Raw genomic sequence first — 13,246 nt, forward strand, 5'->3', positions numbered from 1 at the left:
TACCATACCGGCTATACGGAATACCCATGCTATACGATACCGGCTATACGGAATACCCAATGCTATACCATATCGGATCTACGGAATACCCATGCTATATCGTATCGGCTCTATGGAATACCCATGTTATACCGTATCGGCTCTACGGAATACCCATGCTATGCCATATCGGCTATACGGAATACCCATGTTATACCGTATCGGCTCTACAGAATATCCATGTGATACCATATCGGCTCTACGGAATACCCATGTTATACCGTATCGGCTTTACGGAATACCCATGCTATACCATACCGGCTCTACGGAATACCCATGTTACACCGTATATCGGCTTTACGGAATACCCATGTTATACCATACCGGCTATACGGAATACCCATGCTATACCATATCGGCTATACGGAATACCCATGCTATACCATATCGGCTATACGGAATACCCATGTTATACCATACCGGCTATACGGCATACCCATGTTATACCATATCGGCTCTACGGAATACCCATGCTATACCATACCGGCTCTACGGAATACCCATGTGATTCCATATCGGCTCTACGGAATACCCATGTTATACCATATCGGCTCTACGGAATACCCATGCTATACCATACCGGCTATACGGCATACCCATGTGATACCATATCGGCTCTACAGAATACCCATGCTATACCGTATCGGCTCTACGGAATACCCATGCTATACCGTATCGGCTATACGGATTACCCATGCTATACCGTATCGGCTATACGGAATACCCATGCTATACGGTATCGGCTATACGGAATACCCATGCTATACCGTATCGACTATACGGAATACCCATGCTATACCGTATCGGCTTTACGGAATACCAATGTTATACCGTATCGGCTTTACGGAATACCCATGCTTTACCGTATCGGCTATACGGAATACCCATGTTATACTGTATCGGCTTTACGGAATACCCATGTTATACCGTATCGGCTTTACGGAATACCCATGTTATACCATACCATTTGTAAGAATACCCATGCTACATACCATATCGGTTAAATACGGATACAGGTATTTAATACGGATTTTTTTTAAATGTGCGTAGCCTATTATTTAATTCACCGATAAAATATATTAAAATGTGCTCATGTCTGTGCAACACCAGTCCATGAAACTGAAATACGAAATGGATGATTGTTTACTTTGCACTGTGTTATCTTTGATTGAAACAATTCACCCCATTATCGTACAGTGATAATAAGACTTAAGGAGACACTTATTTAAATTAATTTGATACAAAGGAGTAATTGTATATATCATCAACATTCAATACAACGTGTTTATTGTAAGTATCTTTTCAATTACTTGTTTTAAAATCATGTGATTATAAGTCAACAGTGTACCTTATTCTCCATCGTACATCGTCTCATTTTTTTTTACATTTTTTAACAGTTGGTTTCAACACTGACCATATTAAACAAGCTGCGAGCATTTTCAGAGGCGTAGCTAGCCTTCTATTCATGTGTATTCATAGTTATGCTAGGGATGTCCGGGGTTTGCCCCTATGGAACATTTTGAAAACCATTGTGCATTCTGGGCATTCTGATGTGCTTTATTTAGTACATGAAATGGGACAGTTTTAGGATCATGGAGTCATGCTGCAACTTTGGCTGTTTTTTTCTTTATTTTTTTTGTCAGAATCATGTGGTTTCAGCCGCAAACTCGCGTATAGGTAGCTACGCGCCTGCATTTATATGTACAAACATAATACAGACTACTAAATATTTTGTTCTGCATTAGCATCGGATAGCGTATCGTAAAAATTGAAGAAACCAATATGTTTAAGTTTAAGATGACAACCGAATGGAGAACAAAGTCAACAACAATGGCAGACTGTTTACGTCACATATTTGATACGAAAGACCACGCTGACGTCACATTTGAATTTCCCAGAAGTGAAGGTCGCACAATCAAAGCCCACAAGCTCGTTCTGAGCATGCGCAGCGCGGTTTTCGAGACAATGTTTTACGGATCAAAGGCTGTTCAAAGCGACACTGTCGTTATAGAAGACATTGAAGCGGACACCTTTGAGCACATGCTAAGGTAACAAGTAGTATATACGTTGGATGAAAAAAGAAAACACAATTCATTTAATAGATTTAATAGGAATGAAGTAGGAAGAACCAGTATGCATAAGTTAAATCTATTTACATTTTTAAATACTTTTTATCATAATGTTTTGGGTGGCTGTGCACAAGTTCCAAAGCCTAACATACAATCAACGGGCCTCAAAACGCAACACACATCGGAGTGAAATGTGACGGTGGTAAGAGAGGTGTATATATAAGTGTTGGTATCTAAAGGTGTCCGCCTCTCACACAAGAGGTCATGGGTTCGACACCCACTAGGTATACATTGTAATGGCCTCCACTGGACACCAGTACTGATTTCTACCTAGAAGCGGACTTGTAGTGATTGGATAGATAATACTGCATCATATCTCTTGCAGGTTTTTGTATACAGACGAGTTCGATGTTCCTCCAGCCTATGGTGTGAAATGCCTTTTTGCCGCCAGACTATATTCATTGGAAACATTTGTTGTAAAATGTGAACACTTTCTGAAGGAGTCTCTTTCCCCGGAAACCGTTTGTTTTGTGCTTGAAGAGGCCAAGTTGTTCAACCTATCTGACCTACATGACCTATGTGACGCCTATATTCTCGACAATGCTGACGTGGTGATGGCAGTGTGAACTCTAGTGCAAGTGTAACGCTGCGATGTCAATTCGGACCCTAGTGCAAGTGTGAAAAGGTGATTTAAGTGTGTGTGTGTGTGTGTGTGTGTGTGTGTGTGTGTGTGCGTGCGTGCGTGCGTGCGCGCGCGCGCGAGAGAGAGAGAGAACCAGTACGGTGAACATTTGCCGGTACGTTGCCATTCAGTCACTGACAAGTTTCAAAATACCTGAATGATCGCCGATCATACCCCATTACAAATATAGGCAGAAGTGGTTGCACCACACGCTCAGAGTGGCCGCATAGCGTTCCGAAGGTTAATATGACAGGGGTTCAGTGACGTCATCATTGAAAGAAGAAGGGTTATAGAAAAACGGTTGAAAATCAAGGATAATGTTCAATTGTAGTGGTCTAATATTGCTAGTAAATTCTTAAACAATAAAGACACTGAATATGTGTTCAGATTGAAAGTAATGATCATTATAAAGACGTCTAAACAGTATCAGTAAAAGTGAAACTCCGAATACTTTTAAAAACCGGGGGGGGGGGGGGGGTTCTTTCAAGACTACAATATTTTTTTAACTTAAACTTCACAAATGCCAAGAAGCTGATTGCTTCATTTGCTCCATCAAAATCGTTCCAAAAGGTTATACTCCTCTAGATTATGAATATAAACATGGCTATCGTAATTCTATAGTTGACAAAGCGATCCATTGCCAAATAAAATTGAATTGCACTCGATACTTTTTATGGAGACAAAGATTCTAATGAAGTTGCATCAACAAAGGACAACATTGCGGCACCAATAGCGTGTAAGCCGGTCTCATTATAATATTTCACCTGTGATATAGATCTGATAGTTCATGCCAATAGTTTGATGACAACTTTATAGTTAGTTCGATGGCATGTCCAACAACGTGCTGTCCATAGTTACTTTGATGGCATTACTCAGTAACGTTGTCGTCCATAGTTAGTTTGATGGCTTTGCACAATAACGTTGTTGTCCATAGTTCGTTTGATGGCTTTGCACAATAACGTTGTTGTCCATAGTTAGTTTGATGGCTTTGCAAAATAACGTTGTTGTCCATAGTTCGTTTGATGGCTTTGCACAATAACGTTGTTGTCCATAGTTAGTTTGATGGCTTTGCACAATAACGTTGTTGTCCATAGTTCGTTTGATGGCTTTGCACAATAACGTTGTTGTCCATAGTTCGTTTGATGGCTTTGCAAAATAACGTTGTTGTCCATAGTTAGTTTGATGGCATTGCACAATAACGTTGTTGTCCATAGTTCGTTTGATGGCTTTGCAAAATAACGTTGTTGTCCATAGTTAGTTAGATGGCATTGCACAATAACGTTGTTGTCCATAGTTCGTTTTATGGCTTTTCAAAATAACGATGTTGTCCATACTTAGTTATATGGCATTGCACAATAACGTTGTTGTCCATAGTTCGTTTGATGGCTTTGCAAAATAACGTTGTTGTCCATAGTTAGTTAGATGGCATTCCACAATAACGTTGTTGTCCATAGTTAGTTAGATGGCATTGCACAATAACGTTGTTGTCCATAGTTCGTTTTATGGCTTTGCACAATAACGTTGTTGTCCATAGTTCGTTTGATGGCTTTGCAAAATAACGATGTTGTCCATACTTAGTTAGATGGCATTGCACAATAACGTTGTTGTCCATAGTTCGTTTGATGGCTTTGCAAAATAACGTTGTTGTCCATAGTTAGTTAGATGGCATTGCACAATAACGTTGTTGTCCATAGTTAGTTAGATGGCTTTGCACAATAACGTTGTTGTCCATAGTTCGTTTGATGGCTTTGCAAAGTAACGATGTTGTCCATAGTTAGTTAGATGGCATTGCACAATAACGTTGTTGTCCATAGTTCGTTTTATGGCTTTGCAAAATAACGATGTTGTCCATACTTAGTTAGATGGCATTGCACAATAACGTTGTTGTCCATAGTTCGTTTGATGGCTTTGCAAAATAACGTTGTTGTCCATAGTTAGTTAGATGGCATTGCACAATAACGTTGTTGTCCATAGTTAGTTAGATGGCATTGCACAATAACGTTGTTGTCCATAGTTCGTGTGATGGCGTTGCAAAATAACGTTGTTGTCCATAGTTAGTTAAAAGGCATTGCACAATAACGTTGTTGTCCATAGTTCGTTTGATGGCTTTGCAAAATAACGCTGTTGTCCATATTTCGTTTGATGGCTTTGCAAAATAACGTTCTTGTCCATAGTTCGTTTGATGGCTTTGCAAAATAACGATGTTGTCCATAGTTAGTTAGATGGCACTGGGCAATAACGTTGTTTTCCATAGTTCGTTTGATGGCGTTGCAAAATAACGTTGTTGTCCATAGTTAGTTAGATGGCATTGCACAATAACGTTGATGTCCATAGTTCGTTTGATGACTTTGCAAAATAACGTTGTTGTCCATAGTTAGTCTGATGGCATTGCTTCATAACGTTTTTGTCCATAGTTAGTTTGATGGCATTGCTCCATAACGTTGTTTTCGATAGTAAGTTTGATGGCATTTCACAATAACGTTGTTGTCCATAGTTAGTCTGATGGCCTTGCTCAATAACCTTGATGTAAATAGTTTGTCTGATGGTATTGCACAATAACCTTGCTGTCCATAGTTAGTTTGATGGCATTGCTCAATAACCTTGCTGTCCATAGTTAGTCTAATGGCCTTGCTCAATAACCTTGATGTCAATAGTTTGTCTTATGGCATTGCACAATAACGTCGTTGTCCATATTAAGTCTAATGGCCTTGCTCAATAACCTTGCTGTCCATAGTTTGTCTGATGGCATTGCTCAATAACCTTGATGTCAATAGTTTGTCTTATTGCATTGCACACTATCGTCGTTGTCCATAGTTAGTCTGATGGCATTGCTCAATAACTTTGCTGTCCATAGTTTGTCTGATGGCCTTGCTAAATAACCTTGATGTCAATAGTTTGTCTGATGGCCTTGCTAAATAACCTTGCTGTCCATAGTTTGTCTTATGGCATTGCACAATAACGTTCTTGTCCATAGTTAGTCTGATGGCATTGCACAACAACGTTGCTGTAGAAAATTGTTGGCTACGGTTAGTTTAATGGCATTGCCTAACACTATTGCTGTCCATAGTTAGTTTGGTGGCATGCTTTACAAAATTGCTATCCATAGTTAGTTTGGTGGCATGCTTTACAAAATTGCTGTCCATAGTTAGTTTGGTGGCATTGCTTTACAAAATTGCTGTCCATAGTTAGTTTGGTGGCATTGCTTAACAAAATTGCTGTCCATTGTTAGTTTGGTGGCATGCTTTACAAAATTGCTGTCCATAGTTAGTTTGGTGGCATGCTTTACAAAATTGCTGTCCATAGTTAGTTTGGTGGCATGCTTTACAAAATTGCTGTCCATAGTTAGTTTGGTGGCATTGCTTAACAAAATTGCTGTCCATAGTTAGTTTGGTGGCATTGCTTTACAAAATTGCTGTCCATAGTTAGTTTGGTGGCATGCTTTACAAAATTGCTGTCCATAGTTAGTTTGGTGGCATGCTTTACAAAATTGCTGTCCATAGTTAGTTTGGTGGCATGCTTTACAAAATTGCTGTCCATAGTTAGTTTGGTGGCATGCTTTACAAAATTGCTGTCCATAGTTAGTTTGGTGGCATGCTTTACAAAATTGCTGTCCATAGTTAGTTTGGTGGCGTTGCTTAACAAACTTGTTGTGTATAGTTAGTTTAATGGCATTGCTTAACAACGTTATTTGTCCATAGGTAGTTAGATGGCATTTCTCTGTTATTGTCCATAGTATGTTTAAATGCCCAACAAGGTTGCTGTCAGCAGTTAGTTGTTGGATTACGTGCTGTCATGTGTACAGGCTGCATGCTCTTAGGAAGGCACGCGAGATTCGCCACGCCTGACAAAATGCATCTTTTGGTGCTCACTCTGTAAAATATATTGCAATCTTTAATACACTGTAACAAATAATTATTCTATTTAAAATATTCGAGAGTTCGGTACTATAGAAGAAGGGGAATTTACAGTTCTTAAGCTTAATACGTCTCAGTGAGCTAGCTGATATATGGAGAAATCGTTGCCATGTCAGCACTATTGTAATTTCTAATGAACCATAAACAATGCCTCGAACGAACAGAAATAAATTAAAGAAAATAGCTTTATTCCTTATATTATTATTCAGTGTTCAGTCAATAAATCTATTTCACGGTGTTTAGTTATAAATGCATGTAAAATCGTCTTATCAGATAATGTAAATTTGCAAATCAAAGATTATAACATCAATACATATTTGCTTAATGATATTTAATTTGGTTCTCTATATGTTTATAAACGTCTCTTTGAGTTGACTAAAACTGTAATTTATTTTGACAAAATTCACCACATCAACGGACTTAAGGGTATATTAGAGCGTGATTAATATCGAACTTCAAAGGGCGAACAAGATTGTGTTTATGTAAAAATTTGCAGTTTAAGTTGAGCGTAAAATATGATTAAAGAATTACTTTGTCTCGCGCCCTGGGCTTCTGGCCGTCCTGTATAATGAGGGTAAATTATTGATGATGAAGATTTCTAAATATAGGAAAACCGGGGCCTTGGCTTGGTATTCATAAAACATCTTAAGTCATTTCTAAACTTAAGTCGAACTCTAAAGAAATCTTTAAGTAAAAATAAAAAGAAAAGTATATTTGTTAATAAAAAGCATTTATATTTAATAAAAATCAAAGAAAATAAATCATTTCAGATATTGTTATGTTATTATACCATATGACCAGGAAAATGACTTAAATATGGTAGTGATTTAAGATGATCTTGAATACCGGACACACATACAAAGCCATAACGGACCTCGGCTATTAGATTTTTGTCTTATTCGTTTATAAGATTACATGTTCCATCTTTGATGTGGTTATGGAACTTGCCCCGGGTCTCTGAAGTATATCCGAAAACAACAACCACTAAAATGGCAGTTGATTCAAACTGCTATAAACATCTGGATGGGTCTTTATAAGACATCTTAAGTCACTTCTTAACTGAAGTCATTTTACTAGGTTGATATATCGCTGGTCGTATAATGTAATTACTAAATAATATCTAAAATATGTAATGTATTATACATACTTTTATGTTAAAATGTAATTTAACTTTCTTTTCAATTTAACTATGAACATATATGATACAGTTTATCGACTTATTTCAGTTAAGGAATGAATTAAGACTATAAATTTCTGAGCTGTTATTTGCGAAATATAGCTGGGACATGGGCCTTACTTAGGGTCCCTGTGGTGCGAGGGCATTTCGCGGGGATTTAGTCATCAGTTCGTCCCTGCAGGGCGGGAATTTTACCCGGGCTTGGCTGGACCGTAAGTCAAAGGCCCCGATATTCCTCAGACCTGGGAGCCGTGGTTACAATTGACTGGTGCATAAGAGCGCACTCTCTTGACGCTGATATTAGGTCGGCATTCATAAATTATATTATGTCACTCCTTTACTTAAGATGGTTTCCAGTCACATTTCAGGAACAGTACAAGTGGGTTTTTTAACATTGAAATATGTTTATTACATACATGTAACAAAAACAAAGTATGCCTAACCGTTGCCAGGGGATGAGAGGTCGTGTCCAGTAGATGCTATGTGTTGACCAGGTGATACCATAACCGTTACCAAGGGATGAGAGATCGTGTCCAGTAGATGCTATGTATTGACCAGGTGATACCATAACCGTTGCCAAGGGATGAGAGGTCGTGTCCAGTAGATGCTATGTGTTGACAAGGTGATACCATAACCGTTACCAAGGGATGAGAGGTCGTGTCCAGTAGATGCTATGTATTGACCAGAAGATACCATAACCGTTACCAAGGGATGAGAGGTCGTGTCCAGTAGATGCTATGTATTGACCAGGAGATACAATAACCGTTGCCAAGGGATGAGAGGTCGCGTCCAGTAGATGCTATGTATTGACCAGGTGATACCATAACCGTTGCCAAGGGATGAGACGTCGTGTCCAGTAGATGCTATGTGTTAACCAGGTGATACCATAACCGTTACCAAGGGATGAGAGGTCGTGTCCAGTAGATGTTATGTATTGACCAGGTGATACCATAACCGTTACCAAGGGATGAGTGGTTGTGTTCAGTAGATGCTATGTATTGACCAGGAGATACCACAACCGTTACCAAGGGATGGGAGGTCGTGGTCAGTAGATGCTATGTATTGACCAGGTGATACCATAACCATTACCAAGGGATGAGTGATTGTGTCCAGTAGATGCTATGTATTGGCCAGGAAATACCATAACCGTTACCAAGGGATGGGAGGTCGTGGTCAGTAGATGCTATGTATTGACCAGGTGATACCATAACCGTTACCAAGGGATGAGTGGTCGTGTCCAGTAGATGCTATGTGTTGACCAGAAGATACTATAACCGTTACCAAGGGATGAGAGGTCGTGGTCAGTTGATATTATGTATTGACCAGGTGATACAATAACCGTTACCAATTGATGAGAGGTCGTGTCCAGTAGATGCTATGTGTTGACCAGGAGATACCATAACTGTTACCAAGGGATGAGAGGTCGTGTCCAGTAGATGCTATGTGTTGACCAGGAGATACCATAACCGTTACCGAGGGATGAGAGGTCGTGGTCAGTAGATGCTATGTATTAACCAGGAGATACCATAACTGTTACCAAGGGATGAGAGGTCGCGTCCAGTAGATGCTATGTATTGACCAGGAGATACAATAACTGTTACCAAGGGATGAGAGGTCGCGTCCAGTAGATGCTATGTATTGACCAGGAGATACCATAACCGTTACCAAGGGATGAGAGGTCGCGTCCAGTAGATGCTATGCATTGACCAGGAGATACCATAGCCGTTACCAAGGGATGAGAGGTCGTGGTCAGTAGATGTTATGTATTGACCAGGTGATACCATAACCGTTACCAAGGGATGAGAGGTCGTGGTCAGTAGATGTTATGTATTGACCAGGTGATACCATAACCGTTACCAAGGGATGAGAGGTCGTGGTCAGTAGATGCTATGTATTGACCAGGAGATACCATAACTGTTACCAAGGGATGCGAGGTCGTGTCCAGTAGATGCTATGTATTGACCAGGAGATATATGAGAGGTCGTGGTCAGTAGATGTTATGTATTGACCAGGAGATACCATAACTGTTACCAAGGGATGAGAGGTCGTGTCCAGTAGATGCTATGTATTGACCAGGAGATACCATAACTGTTACCAAGGGATGAGAGGTCGTGGTCAGTAGATGTTATGTATTGACCAGGTGATTCCACTCAAGTAACCGATCATCGATAGTACAATCGGTTGGACCATTTCTGACTATACCTTAAATGTAGTAGTATTTGTAGTATTTTGTACAATAAGTTAATATAACTCATAATCATTTTAAACTAAGCTTATGTTATACATGTAAATGTGCCATGTTTGAAGTATTTTTTTTCTTTTATTACTATGAGCCAAATAAATACTGTAATAATCTAATGTAGACTGTCATATAGTACAACTGTCATGCCTTGTTTACCCACGTGGTTTGTTGACAACACCAAATGCAAAAAATATGCATTGAATCAATTACTAGTTTTATTTATGAATGAACAAACAACAAAAAAGTAACAAGAACATGTAAAACATTTGCCCCCAGGATAGGGAAATATTTCGTCTTCGAGATTTGGCGCTTGGTCAGCCATATTGTTTAACGATAAGAAATGAACAGCTCCAAATGTATAAATGAAGCAAAAGAAGATAGGCGGTAATGAACGGAAAGTAAAGGACGAATCTCTAACGCAGTGATGTCCCCTGGCGAGTGGAAAACGAAGACGAAAAGCAACTCTGGTTGAACCGATAATCGATTATGACCATATACAATCGATTGTCGCCGACTTCTGGGGCAACCAATCAATTTTCGATTATAATCGATCATCGGAACATCACTAGTGACTAGTAGATGCTATGTATTGGCCGGAATATACCATTATCGTCACAAAGGGATGGGAGGTAGTGACTAGTAGATGTTATGTATTGGCCGGGAGATACCATTATCGTTACAAAGGGATGAGAGGTATTGACCAGTAGATGCTATGTATTGGCCGGGAGATACCTTTATCGTTACAAAGGGACGAGAGGTAGTGACTAGTGGATGCTATGTATTGGCCGGGAGATACCATTATCGTTACAAAGGGACGAGAGGTAGTGACTAGTGGATGCTATGTATTGGCCGGTAGATACCATTATCGTTACAAAGGGACGAGCGGTAGCGACTAGCAGATGCTATGTATTGGCCGGGAGATACCATTATCGTTACAAAGGGACGAGAGGTAATGACTAGTAGATGCTATGTATTGGCAGGGAGATACCATTATCGTTACAAAAGGATGATACATAGTGACTAGTAGATGCTATGTTTTGGCCGGGAGATGACATTATCGTTACAAAGGGGTGAGATATAGTGACTAGTAGATGCTATGTATTGGCCGGGAGATACCATTATCGTTACAAAGGGATGAGATATAGTGACTAGTAGATGCTATGTATTGGCCGGGAGATACCATTATCGTCACAAAGGGATGGGAGGTAGTGACTAGTAGATGCTATGTATTGGCCGGGAGATACCTTTATCGTTACAAAGGGATGAGAGATAGTGACTAGTAGATGCTATGTATTGGCCGGGAGATACCATTATCGTTACAAAGGGACGAGCGGTAGCGACTAGCAGATGCTATGTATTGGCCGGGAGATACCATTATCGCTGCAAAGGGACGAGAGGTAGTGACAAGTAGATGCTATGTTTTGGCCGGGAGATACCATTATCGTTACAAAGGGATGAGATATAGTGACTAGTAGATGCTATGTATTGGTCGGGAGATACCATTATCGTCACAAAGGGATGAGATATAGTGACTAGTAGATGCTATGTATAGACCGGGAGATACCATTATCGTCACAAAGGGATGAGATATAGTGACTAGTAGATGCTATGTATAGGCCGGTAGATACCAATATCGTAACAAAAGGATGAGGGGTAGTGACTAGTAGATGCTGTTTTGGCATGTAGATACGATTATCGTTACAAAGGGATGAGATATAGTGACAAGTAGATGCTATGTATTGGTCGGTAGATACCATTATCGTTGCAAAGGGATGAGATATAGTGACAAGTAGATGCTATGTATAGGCCGGTAGATACTATTATCGTCACAAAGGGATGAGATATAGTGACTAGTAGATGCTATGTATTGGCCGGGAGATACCATTATCGTTACAAAGGGATGAGAGATCGTAACCATTAGATGCTTAGTTTTAGTTAGGAGATACCATTTCCGTTGCCAAGGAATAAGAGGCTGAAACCAGAAGTTAAGACATAACTGTTACCACGTTATGCTACATTTTGTCCAAGGTATATACAACATATTATTTTCCATGAGATCATAAAGATTTCTTCTGCTCGAGTCTTAATCATGCTTATGTCGAGTCGGGACCGAGTGATATCTATGTCGAGTCGGGACCGAGAGATATCTATTTCGAGTCGGGACCGAGAGATATCTATGTCGAGTCGGGACCGAGAGATATCTATGTCGAGTCGGGACCGAGAGATATCTATGTCGAGTCGGGACCGAGAGATATCTATGTCGAGTCGGGACCGAGAGATATCTATGTCGAGTCGGGACCGAGAGATATCTATGTCGAGTCGGGACCGAGAGATATTTATGTCGAGTCGGGACCGAGAGATATCTATGTCGAGTCGGGACCGAGAGATATCTATGTCGAGTCGGGACCGAGAGATATCTATGTCGAGTCGGGACCGAGAGATATCTATGTCGAGTCGGGACCGAGAGATATCTATGTCGAGTCGGGACCGAGAGATATCTATGTCGAGTCGGGACCGAGAGATATCTATGTCGAGTCGGGACCGAGAGATATCTATGTCGAGTCGGGACCGAGAGATATCTATGTCGAGTCGGGACCGAGAGATATCTATGTCGAGTCGGGACCGAGAGATATCTATGTCGAGTCGGGACCGAGAGATATCTATGTCGAGTCGGGACCGAGAGATATCTATGTCGAGTCGGGACCGAGAGATATCTATTTCGAGTCGGACCGAGAGATACCTATGTCGAGTCGGGACCGAGAGATATCTATGTCGAGTCGGGACCGAGAGATACCTATGTCGAGTCGGGACCGAGAGATATCTATGTCGAGTCGGGACCGAGAGATATCTATGTCGAGTCGGGACCGAGAGATATCTATGTCGAGTCGGGACCGAGAGATACCTATGTCGAGTCGGGACCGAGAGATATCTATGTCGAGTCGGACCGAGAGATATCTATGTCGAGTCGGGACCGAGAGATATCTATGTCGAGTCGGGACCGAGAGATATCTATGTCGAGTCGGGACCGAGAGATATCTATGTCGAGTCGGGACCGAGAGATATCTAGAGCTCTATAGGGTATATATTGCATCCATGTCGATGAAACTATATTAAAACGTGCAC

General features: G+C 40.5%; 1 protein-coding gene across 1 annotated transcript; it reads left to right on the top strand.

Moving 5' to 3' along the window:
- Positions 1-1,282: 1,282 nt before the first annotated feature.
- LOC128239942 (BTB/POZ domain-containing protein 2-like) lies at positions 1,283-2,818 on the top strand. The gene is made up of 3 exons (XM_052956400.1): positions 1,283-1,329; positions 1,831-2,087; positions 2,494-2,818. The coding sequence occupies exons 2-3, from the start codon at positions 1,837-1,839 to the stop codon at positions 2,732-2,734; spliced, it is 492 nt and encodes a 163-aa protein (XP_052812360.1). The 5' UTR covers positions 1,283-1,329; positions 1,831-1,836; the 3' UTR covers positions 2,735-2,818.
- The last annotated feature ends 10,428 nt before the right edge of the window (positions 2,819-13,246 follow it).

Source organism: Mya arenaria, chromosome 7, assembly GCF_026914265.1.
Source record: "Mya arenaria isolate MELC-2E11 chromosome 7, ASM2691426v1".
Lineage (NCBI taxonomy): Eukaryota > Metazoa > Mollusca > Bivalvia > Myida > Myidae > Mya > Mya arenaria.